At 37.4% G+C, this 20,601-nt stretch overlaps 1 protein-coding gene across 1 annotated transcript in view; it reads left to right on the top strand.

The window, feature by feature from the left end:
* Positions 1–6,115: 6,115 nt before the first annotated feature.
* The window catches only part of LOC131067382 (tRNase Z TRZ1), a 56,822-nt gene continuing 42,336 nt past the window's right edge, over positions 6,116–20,601 (top strand). Inside the window, exons 1-5 of the mRNA XM_058002361.2 lie at positions 6,116–6,553; positions 7,327–7,489; positions 7,590–7,660; positions 7,777–7,872; positions 8,026–8,139. Of these exons, the coding sequence (XP_057858344.2) occupies positions 6,197–6,553; positions 7,327–7,489; positions 7,590–7,660; positions 7,777–7,872; positions 8,026–8,139 (801 nt within the window). The 5' untranslated portion in view covers positions 6,116–6,196. The remainder of the gene's footprint in view (positions 6,554–7,326; positions 7,490–7,589; positions 7,661–7,776; positions 7,873–8,025; positions 8,140–20,601) is intronic.

Genomic DNA, 20,601 nt, shown 5'->3' with positions numbered 1-20,601 from the left:
TATTCTAACATAGCCTCATTTTTCTATCCCATTCTGAGAATTTGCCTTTCTTTGGAAGCCTCCCTATTTTACTATTTGCAGTCTCCACTATGGTAGCCTCAAATTTATTGAGGAAATTCACAAGGCTCATTGAATTATCATCAAAGATTCTTTTGTTTCTCTCCTTCCATAGTTCCCACAAAAGCATGAAAGGGAATATGATCTAAAGACAACCCAATAAGCTCATCCTTGTCTTGATTTGATAACCTTTGAATATACTCATCACACACTTGGGTAGGGCAATCACCCATCCCAATTTAGCGCACAACCATCTCCAACACCTTTGGGAGAAGGAACACCCCAAGAGGAGGTGATCCATAGTTTCTTCACTATATTTGCATAGGACACACCGTGAGGGACCTTCTTAAACCATTTTTTCAGGACCTTTCAATTGTCAAGATCATTTTTTGTAATGTTGCCCAAGAGAACACTCCAACCTCGGGCAAACAATATTTACTCCAACATATTTGTGTTGGAATCTCAATGGCTCTCTGTAGGTGATCTTTTTCCACCACCCTACACCCATCCTTTGCATTGAATTGATCGTTTTTAGCCACCACCCAAACTTATCTTTCACTCCCCTTCCTAAGAGTTAATATTCTTCCATTACGGACACATATTAGACTCTCTATCTCTTGCCTTAGCAAGGGAAGAAGGGTGAAATCTGTCCATTTCCATCCTAATACCAGATCATTATTTGAGAGAATAACATAGTCCTTGAGAAAACATCCTTGATGCTGCTTAAGATGCCCTTTGGTTTGTTCCACGTTTATTAAACTATCAATTCTCAAATAGCCCCGCCAAGGGTCTTGCCAAAAGAGGGTCATAGTCCCGTTCATCACATCCCGAGACAATTGATTTGTAATGACTGGTCTGCAACTCATCATAAATTTCTAGACTCTAAAACCTTTGGGAGAATTGGCCACCCTCAAAATGTCTATTCGACCATTATTGTTAATTTGTTTGGCTTCTAGATCTTGACCCACTTTAGGTGTGGATCCTGATAAATTTTCCAAATCAACTTTAATGCCTTGTTTTGCCAAAGTTGATTCCTCAATCCAACGCCATCCAACTCTTTTGATTGACATACTTTCTCTTGGGATATTAGAGTAACGTTGTCTTTCTCAACATTCCCTTGCCAAAAAGAACTTCCTCATCTTTTGTGACAAAAAATGGGAGATACATGTGAAAATCTAGTTAACCCATTGTTTATCAAATCCAAAGGCCACAAAATTTTTGCATAGGAATCTTTATTCCACTTTGTCATAGGCCTTTTTGATATCTAGTTTGATAAGAATGTCTGGCTCTTGATTGCATTGAAGAGAGTGAATCACCTCCCAATCAATGATGACACCATCCATAATCAGTCTCCTTGGAACAAAGTCTATATACTCTTCTGAGATGATGTGAGAAAACACTAGTTTAATCCTATTTGCTATTATTTTTGTCAAAAATTTACAAGCTGTATTGCAAAGAGCGATTGGACTAAAATCCCACAATTCAGTCACCTCTCTTTATTTGAAATGAGGGCAATAAAGGTATTACTTATTTCCTGTAGGATTCTACCAAAATTTCTTGCTACTTCCAAGGCCTCCACCAAGTCCCTACCAATAGTGTGCCCAACACTTGTGGAAGAAGCATGTAGGAAAGCCATTCGGCCTAGGGGCACTGTCCAGATGTAATTGTTTGATTGCCAACTCCACTTCTTCTATAAAATACTGGCATACTATTCTGCCTATCATTCACCAATTTGGGAATCTAATCCAATATTTTGTTTTTCTCTACATAGTTGGATCCTTCAAAGTCATTGACAAAAAAAATTGTTATTTCTGAAGCTATCTCCTTGGGATTTTCAACAAAGGAGCCATCACTTTTATTGATCTTAGTGATTCTATTGAGATACCTCCTTTGCTTAGTCATGTTGTGGAAGTATCTTGTGTTTGTGTCTTCTTCTGCTAACCAAACCTCTCTTGATTTCTACCTCCAAAATGTCTCATCCTTTGACATTATATCTTCATAAGCCCTCATTGGCTCATTTTCCTTGATAAAACATGTTTTATCCATGCCATTAGTAAGCACAATTTCACTCAACTGCTTCAGATCCCCTCTACTCTTGCTTTGTAACAAAAATATCTTTGAATTATTCCTTGTTCTAAGATATCAATCTATGTTTCACACGTTTTAGTTTTAAGGTGAAACCAAAAAGTTTAGACCATTAAAATTCTTCCTCTTTCCACCATATCTCAATTAAATTAAGAAGATTTTCATCCTTCCACCACATGTTTTCAAACTTAAATGGTGATATGTGCGATTTTTCATCCCCCTTGATTAAGAGTTGAATTGGGTAGTGGTTTGAACTATAGCAAGGGAGGATGGAGCCTTCCAATATGTGAGTAAAGGAGGCCAAATATCTCTTAAAAAAGAATTTTTCCAGCATATCATCTATGTTGTTGAACCCTAGTTGCCTATTAGTCTAGGAATATGCTACTCTGCTCATCTCAATCTCCATTAACCCATTTCTAACTACCCAATCACAAAAGTCTTGCTACTATTGATTAGGTCTTGTAATGCCCCCTCTATTATCTTCCTACCTCAGAATGACATTAAAACCTCCTCCAATAATATTCTATTTTGAGAAGTAATTGTCAAAGAAAGTATCTAATTCACCCCACAACTCTCTTTTCCTACCCCAATGAACCGACCCATGCACATTTATCAATTGAAACTTCTTGTTGGAGTGCAAAATACTAACTATCCCCCCAATCCAATTACTGCTATATCCCAATAAAATAAATTGCTAAGTAATCCCATGTCATTGCTAGACCCCCAGAAACCCCTACAACTTGTTCCCCCACAACTTTCCATTGCTTAAACTGCATGGTGAAGTTTTCTAATTCAAATTTTGATAATTTTGTTTCTTGAAGTAAGATCATTTTTCTTTGGTCAATCCAATCTTGCACTTGACCAAATGCCTCTTGTTAGGGGATTTTAAGCCCCTAACGTTCCATGAAAGGAGCATCATGGCACCCAGGGAAGGGTGGTTCCCTTTCTTGCTCCCAATAACTCACTAATTTTCTTTTGATCCTTTTCCTCTCCAACTTTGGCTATCATCTCATGTAAAGATTTTCTACCTACTCTCTTATTAAATTTTATCCCACAATCCAACTTAGGTTTAGTAGAGGGAGTTTGCTTAATACATAGCTTAGTGAAAGCTTCTTGAGAATTGTCTTCCCCTTATACAAAGTCTTCCACCTCTTTCTCCATTAAGCTTGAGAGTAATTTATGCTTTTCCAAATCCCTACCTTCCATCCCTCGACTTTGGGAATTGACCATGTGTGATTGTTCCTTGGTAATCCCCATGAGCTCACAAATAAATTCTACTTCTATCATGACCTTATCCTTATTTGTTTTCTCTAGCCCTACTTCCTTTAAGCTCCCCAATGCTAGTATATCCCCCCCTCCTCTTGAATAGAATCCTCTTCTTTAATTTCTCCTTCCTTGGCTTGGATCTAGTCCTCATACATTGATCCTTATATCCTTGTGGTTTTATCAAGTATTTGATCCTCCTCTAATGCCATTGGTTTACATTTTGAATGTAACTCTCTAATTTGACTGTTTAGCTCCATTTGAAATATTAAGGTGTCCCCTAACAACAAAACTAGTTCTTTTTGTTGAGTGTGTGTAGTATTGATTTGTGTTTGTAATTTTTGCATTAGTTCACCTTCCATTTTCCAACTGTCCTCTTTGCCCTATAAGACCTTGTTTTCCTTTGTGATCCTCTGTCTCTCTACAACCAATATCCTGACTGGATAAGGGAAGATCAACAAGGTGCTCTTGCAATCTTGTGATTTGGGTGAGTAAAGAATCCTTTTTATCTGCTAGATGGTTAGATGATCTCTCTATTTCCTTTCCCTTATCCATCTTCGAATCTAGATTTTGACATTTGCTGTGACTTATGGGATTTGGATTAGGGATTATATTTTCCATCTCGGGAATCTTTGAGCATCTTGGAGCCATGTGTTTGCATAGCACACATCTACCCCCACCTTGTTTCTTATCCAACTCCACCCTCTAGATCCATTTTCCATTTGTTATGAGAAATTCTAAATCATCAAATACTCCTCCATTCTTTGGAGTATGCGAGGTTTTAGATGCCCTCTGCCATTTAAGAAGTTATCCTCTATACCCAAGAAATTGCCTAAGATGTCCCCTATTTCAACTAAGACCTCCATGGACCAATATTTGACAGGTAGACTATCTAATGAAATCCACACTGATTTTGTTTTGAATTTGCATTCCCATGGGTTAAAGTTAGGGATCCACTATGTTTTAAGGAATTCTTGGTTTTCAAAAAAGAGAGTTTCTTCCTCCATGATCTCTTTTTTTAAGTCCTTATCTCTACATTCTACAAGAAAGAAATTATTCGAAAGGGACAAAACCCTCACCTGATTGTCAATATTAATGAGCCATTAATTGATAATGTCCTTTGCTCAATCAAAACCCCCACTCCATTTTGTGAAAAAGGGCTCTTTCCTTATATCTCTTTGTGATCGTAGTTAAGTTAATTTTCCTGAAAACCATTGTTACGATCCCTCTCTTTAGTTTGTATTCTTTCTTTGCTCCTCTCGACTAGTGGTCCTTATACCTAAGTTGCCTATTCCATTTTTGCTTCTAATATTGGGGAGGCTAAACCTTGTTTGACATTTGAGGATTCTCATTTCTTCCTAATTTTCCCCCATTCATAGGGATTTCTTTTGACACGGGGGTTTCCAAGAAAGACATTTCCCCTTTGTCTAAATTTGGAGGCTTCTCCCCACCCTGCTGATTTCTCAAATTTGAATCTCTGCAAGACTGCCCCTCTACTTCTGCCTTCTTTCCTACTCCTTTCTATGTCTTGCTTATGCATTCCCCATTCTCTGGTTCCCTATTAGGGTGGGGCTTGCTCCACCAATTGCCAAAAGTGTTTGCACTTGGAATGTGTTTATGCCAAAGCTGCCCATATCGTCCTTTCCTGAAGCCATTCTTGTTTAATATGCTTGTGATCTTGTTTTTCCTAACCGATCTCTCTTCTGAGGTTTCCATTCATATTGTTGTTGTCAGAGCTGCCCTGTATGTCGATCCCATCGATGCTGAAAATGATTTTGAGGTTGACCTTGGTTTCCTGCTTTTCGCAAATCAACGAATCCTTGTTTTGGTGGGCATTTGTCCACCCATCTTTTGCCTTCTTTAACCCACTATGAGATATGTCCCTGATCCTTCGATCTCCATCTTGGGACAATTTCCTCCTTTGATCATTCACCATCTTTGACATCTGCCCAATTTTTTCCTTCCAAATCACCTGCTCTTCTTCAGTCTTCTTCACCTGCTCTTCTTTGCTCTTCTTCACCACCGCTTGCCATTTTTTACTATATAATTAAACTTAAAAATCTATTATTTCTATAACACCAATTTTTTAAAACCAATTAGATAAATACTTTTTATAATATATTTAAATTTTAAAATATAAATCTCAACTCTATAAAAATATTTTTTTAAAATCAATTAGATAAATAATTATTACAATACATTAGATTTAAAAATATAAATCTCAATTTTATTAAAAAAATTATTTTGAAAAAAAATAAAATAATAATAATAATGACTTTTAATTGATTGAAAACAATTCATTAATTGAACTTAGTAAAACAATACCATTACCTCCTCCTAATAATAATAAATTAGATAAACAACTAAGAGCCAAAACATATCAAACATTTTAACAAGAGCATGGATGAAATGGATGGATCTTTCATCCCAACTCTAAAATTGTGATGTGAACAATTTCTTCATGTGAATGCATGAATGCTTCTCATGATATATGAATGCATGAATGCTTCTCATAATATAGTGTCATTTTGGTGATTTAAGTAATTAACATATTTGCTTTCTATTTTATATTCATTTTTATGTAATTCTTTTATGTATGGTCATGTGTGGATTGAAATGTTGATAAAATATTTTTCTTCTCCCAAATTGTTGTCGTGTCCACTTGTTTTCTATAAACTTTCCTTGAATATACTTTTTTATTTCCTTTTAGTTATTTGAACAATAGCTTACTCCATTTATTCAACCAACTTGCTTCATCCATATTTTCTTTCTTCTTTTGTAATATTGTTTCATGATTATAATGATAAGTTGGATGGACAGACGAGCCATTTTCAAAACGTGTTGCGATCATCCATTACCTCTGTTGCTGTATCCACCAAAGACTCAGAAGCTGGTCTCCAGGGGTACCAGGTTTTGCACAATGCACAGCAATGATAATAATAAAACACAAGAGAAGAAGGAGAATAAGGGCAAAGACAAAAAAGGACTCGAAATTGCAGGGTATTCCATTGAAGGGGTGTCCATTGGGGGTCAAGAGACGTGTGTGATTGTGCCTGCTTTGAAAATGGCTTTCGACATTGGGCGCTGCCCGCAAAGGGCCATTCCCCAAGATTTCCTCTTCATTTCCCACGGTCACATGGATCATATTGTAAGCACTCTATTTATGTTTTTAACGATTTGGATCTGATAGAATGACTTGGCTGGGCTGCTTGCCTGTAGAAATCACTTTGTTTTTTAAATAATTTGAAGGTTCTGCAACTCAGCATTAATTAGAATAGGATAGAAGATTTTTAACTTCTATCAGGTCACAGATAGTTTATGGCACAGCATATGCCGTCACTATATTTTTTTGAATTGTTGTTATTCTGCTATTTAATTTGATGATGGAAATCCTAATTTTCGCAACAATCGATTCTTTGATCAAATCTTGTTAGAAGCTGCTGCTAAAATGTTTGTGTAATTGGTCTGGATGTTATGACTTCAGAGTGTTTTTCTGATTCAACTATTCCAGCTATGGAAAAGATACAAATTGCATTCTTTTTTTTTTTTGCCTTTTTTATTGTCAACCAGATTAACAAGGTTTCATATATCCTGGGGGTCTAAGTTTTCAGCTCTTTTACAAGGATTGTGGTAAGTTTGTCTAGTCATAGAAATTTGACGTCCTTTCCTGTGGTTTTATTTTGGTCACAAAATGGTTATGGTATATTGGTCTAGTCACAAAAACTTGATATACTTTCCTTTGGTTTTGTTTTGGGTTGATGTCATTTTGGTTATGACCTACACGGACATTGTTGTTAGAATATAAACATTTTTAATAAACAGGCGCTGAGCCATTTTGTGATTTTTTTAACTTTTTTTTCAGATGGTTAGTCTTTCCACAGTTTTGAAGCTAAGCCAATTTTTATGTACAATTTCTATCAGGGTGGACTTCCCATGTATGTTGCAACTCGTGGTCTATACAGAATGAGGCCTCCGACAATTTTTGTCTCAGCAGACATAAAAGAACATGTTGAAAAGCTATTTGAAGTTCATAGAGCAATGGATCACTCAGAGCTCAATCACAATCTAATAGCTTTGAATGTGGGTATGCTCTGATGCTCTTTCCAAAATTTTCACTCTTGAATAGTATAGAAACAAAGTGGTTTGTCGATGAGTAGGCCTCTAATCATCAATTCTACCTATAGGGGAGGACTATCAAATAAGAAAGGACTTGATTGTGAGGCCATTTAAGACATATCATGCTATACCAAGCCAGGTAGGCTTTCATTTATTTGGAGGATAGGTTATATGAGAGAGTTTTATATTTATTCTCCTCCATTACAATGCAGCAACGCATAAATTTCTGAGCTCTTTCTTCTTGATTTAATTCAGGGATATATTATCTATTCAGTTAAGCAGAAACTAAAGAAGGAATATCACGGTTTGCAAGGAAATGATATAAAAAAGCTGAAGTTGTCAGGTGTGGAGGTGTGTCTATGCGGTATAGAATTCGCTACAAAGATAAATCTTGCATTAGATTTTTGCTTGTGAATGTGTGCATTTGTGTCAGGTAGTCATTTCTCTACTTGTTACAAGTGAAATAATATATTTTGAAAATTTCGTTTCTCTCTATCATAACAGATCACAGACACCATAAAGTCACCAGAGATTGCATTCACAGGAGATACAATGTCTGACTTTATATTCGATCCTAATAATATTGATGTATTGCGAGCAAAGGTTCTTATTATGGAGGTACATAGCTTCTGTTTTCCTTTCCAGATCTAATTTAGAAAAGATTTTTGGAAGATTAGTTCTTTAGAAATAAAAAAATGCTCTAGATTCTTGTTGCATACGTTCACTTTAGAAATAGACATGTTATAGATTCTTGTCTTTGGGCATTCTTTCACAAGTGTAATGTAAATGGAATTGTGTATTACTTCTATCTACCCTATTCTTTTGATGATGCTGATTAACCAGATCATTGATCTCTGACTGAGCTTTGTATTTGTATTTCAACAGTGCCATTCTAACTCCAGCAAACAGACTGATCAGGAACAAATATTTGATCTGTGTGCCATGTTTTTGTATGTGGATTCAATTTTTGAGAAGATTTATTAAAAAAAATTCCCAATAGATTGGATTGTTTGCAAAAAGATCCATTTTCTTCTGTGTCAAAGTCATTCCTAGTGGAATTAACTGTGTCATCATACGTGCTTGTGTGCATTTGTCTGTAGCAAAACAGTGATCTGTATGATTTGACAGGGCCTGCACAGCTGAAAAAACATCTCACCCAATCTCACTGTTTTTAGTAAATAACTGCAACCAAAACATGGTCAATGCTTTGGGTCAGCTGATCTAGACTTGTGATGGAAAATTATGATTAAATCATACGTGTAGCTTTTCATACCCTCTTTCAGTAATTTTGTATACAGTATGATTAGCCTCTCTTATGCTGGAATATCAACTTACAATTGATTTGGGGACCTAAGATGCATCGTGTCATTATATGTCATTTCCCATTAGCATCCTCCCTTACACTGTACTTTGGAGCATGGGATGAAAAGAGATAATTAGATTACACCCCGTACACTGTATGTGTGGGCATGAGATGAAAATCAGTCATGACACAGTAATCCTTCTTAATGACAGCTTTCTTATAGACAAGCTGATATGTCCTAATTTGAACAACAGAAAACCAGAACAGTCAAAGATTACAACAGCATGAGTTGAACAAAGAATTAGCTGCCAAAAACTGATGCTGTTCACTTTTCATTAGCATGGTTAAATGGATTTTCAAGGATGTGTGCTGGCTGGATATGGCGGAACATATGCAACTGCCCTAGAATTAGTCTTGCAAAATCCCCAATGAGTATAACTTATGCAGTCTATGAGGCTCTATTGAACTGAAATCCTGCTCAGTTAGTTTAACTTACATACGAGAAGTGAGGTTGGTGACCTGAAATTTTCCTGAGTTAGTCTAGCAAAAGATGACAACCACCTGGAGCCAACACGATTAGTCAATGCTCCAAGCAAGGTTCTTGTTTTCCGTAACAATGCATGATCAAAGGATGGTGTTAGAGGCTAGCGCCCAATTGTGTAGACCAATGACAATTCATCCTGGGACCAAGAGGTTGTATTGTTGGGGAAACCAAACAATATAATGTCCTTAAACAAGAGCTCAAATGTTGCCTTGAACAACTATAAATCTATCCACAATTAATATTAGCAATATGTACAAACCTATGATTTTTCCGTTTATGCTTTATAACAAAAATAGTGAGCATAGTTGTTGCTATTTCAATATCTCTGGCTTGGGAATGTTGATACCTGAATTAACCAATAGAATGCTCCTTTCTCCAACATGAAAATGCCTATATGGCTCATTTATAGATGATGCACATTCTACAAAATGATGATGCCTATATGGGATATGTGTGGTGTCATGCATATTGAAATAGTAATAACCATATGGGTCACTATTTGGTTGTTTGTGATACAAAGGATTGACTGATGGTTTAGGATTTTTCTTCCACCAATCCATGGGAGAACCGTATTGATCATCATTTGTCAATATGATCTTAGGGTAGCCAAGATATCCATTCCTTTTGTCTAATATTGTGCTTAATAGGAGCCCGAGCGACAATGCCTTGTCCATGCTTATAGAAGGAATTAGTTTTCCACAGTCCATAGAATTAGAATGCAAGCTTTTGGGATTACACTGTGTTTGTTTATTTGCCCGACGTTTCAAATCAATGCCTCGTCCATGCTTGCCAAGTTTACCCCTGTATACCAATCTATTAAAGCAATATGGAACCAGCACCATTCATATGCTTCTCAAATTGGCCAATGTCAAGGGGAGATTGCTCATCAGCAATAATTAAAGCTATATGATGGATATAATTAGCCCAAATATCACACAGGGAATAAGAATTAGTCTACAGGAAGAGAATAATGTACAACTAAGATAATTAATCTGAGTGCAACTGGAGAATATAGTAGCTACAGCCTACAACTAAGAGAATTAATCTGAGTGCAACTGGAGAATATAGTAGCTACAACCTAAGTCACCGGGTTCGCCGAATTTCAAGGTTGGAGTTCGAAATTCGGCGAACATTTAAGAAATATATAAAGTTCATTAAAATTAGTTGCCAAATTCGTATGGAACACTTTGAATTAGGTTTTTTTGACAACAAAATTCCTACTCCTCGCGGCTAGGGCACAATATATTTCTGCAAGGCATAACGACAGAACAGTGGGTGAGAGGAGTGTTTTGTGCGAGGAGCGTCACCACCATGGGATCACAAGCGTTAAGCATGCCGTCGAATAGAAACCTGCGAATTTGAGCTAAGCCGACCACGACGGCCACGAACCTTGCGATTTTCTCCATACATCATTGCGCTCTTTTGGTGTCTTCTTATCCCTAGCGGACAACACTTCTGTTGCTGTCTTCTCGAAGTCGTGATGATCCTCTATGGGCCGTCGCGATTTCATCTGCAGTTTTTAAGTTTTCTTATATATAGTTATTTTAAAGCTTTTCTATAGTTTAAATTTTTCTAAAACCTATATTTTATATTTTAATAATTTACATTCATTAAAAAATTAATATTATTTTATTTATATTAACATTTAATATATTTAAATTTAATATTATTTTACTTATTGTTTTAATATTAATATCTAATAATTAAATATTTAAATTACATAAGGCGAATTTAATTCGAATTTTATACATTTCGAATTTTTTCCTTGTCGAACTTCATTCGAATTTCGAAGCTGTCGAACTTCGAATTCGAATTCGAACCTAGTGACTTAGGCTACAACTAAGAGAATAGAACAAGCACAGCTGGCAAATATCCCCAAAACAACTAGAAAATATAGCAAGTACAACCAGAGACTGTTTTGAGTAAAACTTCAAGAATAATCAAGTGCAGTTAGAGAATACAAGTACAGCTTGGAAAGCATAGCAAATACAACCAGAGACTATGTTGAGTACAACTTCAAGAATAATCAAGTGCAGTTGGAGAATTCAAGTACAGCTCGCAAAGTATAGCAAATACGACCAGGGGATGTAGCAAATACAGCTGGTAGGATAATGCAAGTACAATTGGGAAATAAAGCAATCTCTCATCTATAAGTATGGGGAGAATTTATGATCAACAGGCCTTTTTGCTGGATAAAAGTTTGAATTCACACAAGATAGAAGATTGGTTATCTTCTCAAACCAGTAATGGCTCACTTGAGCTTGGGTGGTTCCATTTATTGGTTGTAATAAGCATAGGTGTTGTTGCTTGTTTTTATTAAACAATCATTTCTAGTTTTGTTTTTTGATGCATTCTAGAAATTCATATTCCTAAACTTTATGAGTGAATTTTTGCTTTCACTGATTTCAGTTCAAATTCCTGTTTTCTGTTTTTACGAGTTTCAGTTTCCAGATTTTACCCCAGCTTATAACAATGGGTATCAGAGCTCTAATTCTACCAGCCTGCAGCAGAAGTTAAAACAGTGGATCCAAATTGTACTCAAAGGTAAAAAGATAAAAGATCCCTAAAATTGAATATGGATGAAAGGCTCTAGCCTTTGATTTAGAATATGGATAGAATTTGAGACAGATACCATAAGTTATGTAACAAATACTATTGAACATGAAACATAGATCCGTTTCTTCCCTTTCTTCACACAGGGCTGGATGTTGCAGTCATTGTAGTGTACCCAAAAGAGAGCCTTATTTTGAGTATAATGATCTCCTCCTCCATTCGATAGGATTTAAGATAATGAAGCTACTATTGATGAGAATTTACTGGTTCATCATAATGTGATTTCCATTGCCTGTGATGCTGAAGTAACTAAAAGTTCGGAGCAACTTTTGCGATGTGAGAGATTTCTGCGTCAAACAGGACAATTGCTTGCAATACTTTTAGAGCCTGTAGAAATGATACATGATCTCCATGGATGAAGACTCATATGTAGGTTAAGCTATTTAAAGAAATTTCTGAAACTGCAATTTAGGGAAGGTACACCAAAAAATCATAGTGCAAATATATCCATAACATGTATATGGCAGACAAGATGCAATCCTTATGCCCTCATCCATTAAATGTCACAGTTTCGAATATGCACAAAAAATGTTCCAATAGCGGTGATGGACAGAATTTTGGAGCAAGTGCAGCAGTCAAACCATCAAGTAATGATGATGATTGTAAAACAACAGAAGCATCTCAACTTAAAGATAAGCAGATTAAAGAAGAACATGTAAATGAAGTTGGAAGTTTAAGTGCACAAGGATTGGATGTGATCATAAGAAGACCTAGTGTATTTTGGAAAGCCTATCATCCATTTGTTAGATACTACGAAAACCTTGATTTTGATAGTGGAAATCGTTGAGCTTAGATCTGCTATTGTTCCTTGCCATGCAATTTGATGAGTAGATGGACACATCATTTCAGTTGCAACCTAATTTGGATTCCATCTCAAAGATAAATAATCTCCTCACAAATATAGAGGCTATGAAGCAAGGTTCTTACAGAATATTTAATTATGATGGAAATATCTACCCTAAGGAGATGAGTGTCAGCTTAGGACTACACCCACCAAATTTTTCAGATGTTCTCATTCTCATTCACAAGTCTTTTTCTAAATCTTCAGAGCATAAGGTCTGTGGTAAAGTTCAGTCGATAGCCCTTTGAAGATTTGGTCTCTAATTGTGAGGCATTGTTGAAATTGACTCTGGGGAAAACATGACATTGTAAAAGGTTGAAAGGACTGATCAACTTATGTAGACTTTTGGGTGTGTTCTAACATGCTTCAGTGATATTTTGAGAAGTTCTATAAGGTTGCAATGATTGAGGCTAGTAGTTAGAACATGTTCTGAGGGATTGGACAGGTTGCAGTTAGAACAAGATAGACTAGAAAAGTTTTCTTGGATAGTATTGAAGCATTTGAACAACTTTTTACTTTTTAGGATAACAAGGTGTAATATTCATTTAGATACATGGAAAATGGCTGTGGCAATTAGTATGTTAACCCTGGTTTTTAAACAGAGAACATATTACTTTATAGTTGACAATTACCAGGATGAAAGTTATCATTCATTTGATCTTATAGGCATTACATCTTGGCCATCCATAGCAAGGCCAATGGTGATTTTATCCTCTTTCAGCTCCCCTTTCTCACTTTTTTCTAACCTCATTATCGGGTTGCCCATCTGGTCAGTCCATTTCTACATTTTCAACCTTTTTGACACATTTAACAAAGCTAATTTTTGATTTTGAGGTGTTGTTGGGGTGGTTTAATATCAAATCCTTTCTTAATGAGTGGTATATTATTTCATATGTTCATGCGTGGTATATTCCATTTGATCTAGACTTATGCTTATTTATATCCATCTTATGATATCAGTGATTATGTGCTTTTCCTTTTGTAAATGGATGAGTTCTTCATCCCAATTTTATCTTTCCTCACAGTGCTCTAGGTAAGCTGGGGTGCATTCTTTAACTCATCTCTAGCTGGTAGGTACACACCTTTTGGTATATGACATCAGTCCATTCCATCAGGAGTGTTCTATATTACAGTACAGTATATGTTTATGCATTTTTTTACTTTTGTAGTGCAACATTTGTGTCCATTGATGAGCTAGCAAATCTCCATTTCCCCCAACACATTCCATTGTAGTCCATGTTTTGCCTATTGATTTTTTCTTGCTTTATACCACTCCGTGTTAGATTGGTTCACTTATTTGAGCTTGTATGTTTCGTCATGCATGCATCTGATTTTTATCTTCTTCTCATGCCCTTGTTACCTGTTCCTTCCTCTTAATTTTTCTTTATGAACAAGGAGAATGATAAGTACTATTTGTATATTTCTCCTGATAGTCTTGCATCAACCCTAGTGATCACATCACCTCTTTGTAAATTGCACAACTACTCTGATAGTAATAAAGGGATGTGTTGACGTGTATTTCGTACACAATCATACACAGAATAAAATACCCAAGGGTACCTTATCCTCTCTTGAATAAAGCCTCTGATTGCTGAAGATGTCGCGAAGAAGGATCAATCAGGATGACTCCAAGGTTCTGTAATGTAGGGTCTCTACGTGTGGATAAGCACCAGTGGTCGTTGTGAATGCTGTTTCATCAAGGGGCCTTATGTTTCCGTTCAGGAACAGATTTTCCTAAAACTAACAAGTTCTCAAAAGATCAAAAGGTAGGGTTTGCAAGGGATAAATTCTAATCTAATCCTAAGAATGACCCAATGTAGGCTAGACTTGGTAAGATTCTACCAATTTCAATATTGCCATGAAATAACAACCCAACTGAAATTGATGCGATCTTCTAAGGTAACAAATGATTTTTCAATTCATCAAGGATCATAGACACTACCACAAAGGCTCATATCCAAAGCTCAATGACGATTGAAGGTTTAAGTAATTCAAGTCTCTCCAGTTGACCACACAAGGCGTTCCTACAATCAGTAAGAAGCTAGTGGTTTGGAACGTGAATCTCACCAAAGATCAAGCCCAACACTCAGTCCTTCAAACTTAAATACTACTTCGACTGAGAATGATTCGAGAAAACAAACAACCATGAAGATAGCCACAAGAATTGCAATAAAACACCATAACTTCAATATTTTATTGATCTCAAAGCCAAAATAGACAACAATTGCTTGAAATTCTTTCTTCAAAACTCAATCTTGCTACAAAAATAACTTTCTTCTCTCCAAAAGCTCTAATCTTCTAACTATTTCTTATTGCTAACTATTTCTAATGACAAAATGAAAATGAATGAGGGTATATATAGCATCCTCAATTACAATAAACGGCCCAGATCAAAAGAAGATCAATGGCTGAGATTCTGACACCTAAACCCTAATTAGGGTTTTATTACAAAAGTTCCCTTTTTATTGAACAATATTAAATGCATAGCCAAATATTTAATTTGGCACAAAAATCTAGGAAACATAGACCAATGACAATTAAGGTGCCATGTCATCTATAACAACCTCTCTTCTAGAACCTTATTCCCTTTCCAATGCTCCTTTTTAGCATATGCAATGAATCTGGACACGATTCCTTCAATCTCAGCAATAGGAATCTCGGGAAGATTCCTCATTCGTTCCTCTAAGTGAATAATCTGATCAAAGGCCCTGAGAAGAGCTGCGTCCCATTCAGGTTCGAGTTCCTTGATTTTCTCAATCAGGAGCATAGTAGCAAACATTTGATCTCTTTGCTCATCTGTAATAACATTCTCATCTTTGCAAAAGATGACCTTGACCCTTTCTTCCAACTCTTGAAGATCCACATCTGTCTCAACTTCGATCCTTCTGCCAAGAATAGTACATAACACCCCAAACACCTTGTCCTGAATCGGATGAATGACCTCCTCAACTTGATTGCATTTCGTACTAATGTCTTCGAAAAGAACTTCCTTCATCTGAAGTAGAGTTGACCGCTGGAGCAAATTATGAGCTCCTCCATCCATTATCTTTTCTTGTGCTAAGACCTTCCTTGGTGTTTGCCTGATTACTTGCAGAACAGGAATGATAACATCTCTAGTGTGGGCAAAGGCGGCTACTGTTATCATTAGGTTATGAATGATCTCAAGGACCTGGATAGCTCGATGGGTAGTCTGCATCATTCTTGTAGCGAACTCAATGGCAACGGTATGAGATTTGTCAATCCAAGAGCTCATAAGCTGAACCAAGCTCTTAACTCTTTCTGCCTCGCCAACTGATTCAAGGGGAAGTGCTTGCATAGGAGATACTGCGAGATCCTGACGTCTCAAAGGCTGACTGAGGTGACTAAATTAGCCTCTCCAAGCACCAACCTCTCTCTCAAGTTTTCTATTCTTTTCCATTTCTTCCTTAAGTTTATCTTTAAGTGCCTCAAATGAATCAGTGGCCTCATCTAGTGTCTGCTCGGCTATGAGTGGACCAAGCTCAAATGTTTCTACATCATACTCTTCTGCAAGGATTTCACCTTCATATTTGTCCACTGCTGGTGTGGCTATCTGCAACTTCCTGGATCCTGTCTCATCTCTGATCATTTTGGACATCTTGGTAGCCTTCCTTCTCTCTGTCACTTCCTGAGAATTTCCAACAAGGCTTTCTAAATCAATTACATTATCTTCATCTTCAATCACAATTACCCTTGTTAGCCTCTCCTTTAACCAGTCCGGAATGGCGGACCTTGTCTCTCTAACTTGTATTTCTTTAGGCACTGATGGCTCTTCTTCTCGGAGAGGAGATGTCACTTCGTCATCATTCCTGTCTTCATGTAGCTCATTGACTTGGGGAGATTGACTTGATGAACGTTGAGATGCTCGCCTTTCCTCATGTTTATCATTCTGGACCATTGACTCCATAGATTCCTCAACTTCAAGTACCCTCTTCTCCTGTCCTTGACTTGTCCTTTTTTCATGTTGGGAAGATGTGCTAGATGAGTGACCTCGATGGGCCTCTTGCTTCTTCTTGGAAGGTTCCCTTTTCTCAGGTCTTTCTTTCCTCTTCGTGCTTCTAGGATGAGGATTGCCTTCACTTACGCATCTAGGGTGAGGATTGTCTTCACTTGTACTCTTAGGATGAGGATTGCCTTCGCTTGTGCTTGCTCCTCCTTCCCCTGGCCTTTCCTCCAAAGTAAAAGTCATCGATATGTTCTGTTCTCTCAACTTTTGATGTTGTATATCCACCCATCTGCGAGTACAAGACAAAATCGGAGCCATCAAAGTTCTCAAGTCTGTAATTTCAGGCTCGTTCCAATCTATCTTCACTGTTTTGTCCTCTCGGTCATAAGATGATTGGAGATGTCTGCCACTGTCCTGGGCTTGATCGGCCACTCTGTAAACTTTGCATTTCCTGATGAGATCTAAAGGCAATCTGGAATGCATCTTTCTTTTCACCTCTAAATCACTTGAGAGATTCATCAGAAAGTCCTCTATCTGAGATTCGTGCTTGTACTTTCTACCAACTGTTTCTTCTATATATCCATAAGGATCAAAATTCTCTCTCAAGGCAAAGAATGAAAATGAATATAAGGCCAACTCTTTCTCTGCATCATCCATGGCTAGGGCATTAGGACATACCTCAACTGAATTCCCTAGTATGATAGGCACAGGAATTCCATTTCCATGCCTGTGTCTGAATGCCTTTGCATAAGCTGCCAATTGCCTAGTCACTTCCAGTAACACTATTCTGTCTGTCGGATATCTTGGCAACATATATGTAGGTGAAGGACACCCATGAACTCTAATATATGTAAACTTCTGGAATTGGATAAACCAAGCACCATACCTCTTTACAAGCTCCTGTGCATCTTGAGATATCCGATTGTGAATCCCACCTTGCAATGTCCTAGTGATGTTCATCGTGAAGGTATCATTAATTAACTTGTAGTTACTTCCAGGTGGATGATGCAAATGAACATAAGAGTCACAAACTCTGACTTCTCCAGGTCCTCTTCCAATCACTCCTCTGTGAGGTAGTCCTGCATATTCAAAACTCCTGATCAAGGCATACATGATGTACGAGCTCATGTGGAAGGATTTAGTAGCCTTCAGTCTTCTCAAGTGCACGTCCAAGCAATGGCTAATGATTCTAGCCCAATGAATTGTTCCTTTTCCTTGAACTATCACTTGGATGAAGAAGAACATCCACTTCTCGAAGTAGAAGGCCTGAGGAGCTCCTGTAACTCGATTGAGTAAGGTTATCAAATCTCTGTACTCCTCCTGGAAGTCGATCCTATGTGGTGTGTTGGGAATCTTGCTCAGGCGAGGACGACTTTTGAGTAACCAATTCTTGTTGATGATGCTCAAGCAAGTATCTGGATCATCTTCGTACATGGATCTAGCTCCTTCCAAGCTTTTGTAAATCATATCTTTATGTTCTGGTAGATGAAGAGCTTCACTGATAGCCTCCTCTGAAAGATAAGCCAAAGTGTTTCCTTCCTTGGACACGATCGATCTTGACTGTGGGTCGTAATGGCGGGCACACTCGATCATCAGCTCATGGCACTGGACTGCTGGAGGGAGGCCGACTGCCTTGATAATGCCACTTTCAATTATTTTCCTTGCGACAGATGATGGCTTTCCAATATAAGGGACCTCTCGAAACTTCTTCACATTGAAGTTTCCCAAGTTGGTATCTCCAATGTTGCTCCACTTTGACACGATCTTGGTCTCCAATTCTTCATTCCTTTGATCTTCCTTCATGAGGGCTGGACGACTGGTGGATGCTCCTGCCTTTGGGGTCGCCATCTTGACACCTACACAACATTTCATAATGAGCAATATACCTTGGAACGTAGAAATATAGACTGGATTTAAGTTTTAAATTTAGGAAACTTCATGATAAATCTTTGAATTATCATTTCCTAAATACGATTATGCAATTGGAGATTCAAAATTTCAAAATTTGAACAAGGGAGATTTTGCCATACCTCTCTTTGAGAACTAGCTCTAAAAAACGATGCAAAAATTAAGAAATTTGCTAGGCAAAATGAAGATCGAAGTCCTCTAGCAAATGCGCCTCCTTCATCAACTTCACCACCCTTTGGGGTCTTCAACGCCTTGAGGAAAACTCGCTCCACCTCTAACCTCCAACAAAGTTCGCACTCCTTCTTGGATCAAAATTCGCACTTCTTCTGCTTCTCCAAATCGCATTTAAATAAATGATTGAATGATGGATTAAAATGCTTCAACATACCTCTCTTATATAGGCGCTCACTATTGCAATTGCCCATAGGCCGACTTGGAAAATAGGCAAAAATAAATAAAAATTCAATAAGAGAAGAGGTTGACTTTGCAAAAAAACATTAAAATAACATCCCCAAGCGCTCTCTTTTTAAATTTAATTTAATAATAATTTATTTTAAATGCCTTTACAATTAAAAATTTTGATTTTTTAAAGGCTTAAATTAATTATTAAATATCAACGCACATTTATTAAATGCAAATTTAATTAAAATATTTCAAGGATTTGGCGAATTTGGCATTTAATATGAGTTTTTCAAAGTACGCGCTCAAGCATGGGAATATAGTGGACATGAATAACATCGCTCTGGTCCCTGGGAGAGGGACAGGAGCGCCCTTTTATCTTTGGCCTTGCATTTCTTGCTTTTCTCGTTCAAAGTTTTATCCTGGACGTCCAAAATGGCCTTTTCGCTTGGAATCTTGAGTTTGATTTATTCCATCTTGGGAAGGAGTGTATCTTAAAACATTTTCGCCCTAGTCCCTTGGTGAGGGACAGGAGCGATCCCACCTTTGTCCTTGGTCCTTGTCTTTTCCAATCGCCAATTCATGTTGCAGGGCAATTAATGATCTTCCTTGTTTGTTCTATGCATGCCTAACTCGTTTCTCCCAGACAAAATGAGCTCTTCCAAGGATATTCGCCCTGGTCCTTCAGTGAAGGACAGGAGCGATTTTTTGCTTTTGAGCTTAAAATTGTTGATTCTTGAGGTTAACTCCTTGTTCATCGTCTTCCTAAAGACATTTTTGACTTTGCATGACCTTGCCTTGACGTGATTTTGGAAAGGAATGATTGATTCTATAGAAATCGCCTTGGTCCTCCAGTGAAGGACAGGAGCGATCTTTCGTCCATGGCACAAATCCTTAATCATATCAATATCTAATTATCTTCAAGGCGTAAAACGTCATTGCTTACTCCATCTTGAGTGTTGGAAACGAAAGTGGCATTTTAAAATTAGGCATACTTGAATATTTTGCTCTGGTCCCTTGGTGAGGGACAGGAGCGCCTTAGCCAATTTCATCAAGTTTTGTGGTTTTTCGCAACTTCGTTCTTCTTTGAAGCATTCCAAATATCATCACCATCATGTGCCTTGGCCTGGATTCGACCAAATTTGGAAGGGAAGACTTGATAATGCATTTTTCGCCTTGGTCCCTGGGTGAGGGACAGGAGCGCCTTGGCCATTATAGGCTCCACTTGTGTTTTGCAATCTTTCAAAATTATCTTCAATGGATCGATTATGCCTTCCTTTACTCCTCTCAAACGAAAAACTTGCTTTTCCTTGGCCAAAAACTTGTCCTTTGAGAAAATCGCTCTGGTCCCTGGGAGAGGGACAGGAGCTTCCTTAAACAAATCGCCCTGGTCCCTACGTGAGGGACAGGAGCGCCTACTGCAACTTGGATCGATTTTTTCATTGTGGCCCGTTCAAGTTATATTCAACGAGCAAAACATACTTCCTTTGTCCTCCTCAAATTGCGAA

The sequence above is a fragment of the Cryptomeria japonica genome, chromosome 6 (assembly GCF_030272615.1).
Source record: "Cryptomeria japonica chromosome 6, Sugi_1.0, whole genome shotgun sequence".
NCBI classification, from domain to species: domain Eukaryota; kingdom Viridiplantae; phylum Streptophyta; class Pinopsida; order Cupressales; family Cupressaceae; genus Cryptomeria; species Cryptomeria japonica.
This window is presented reverse-complemented; position numbering and strand designations above follow the sequence as displayed.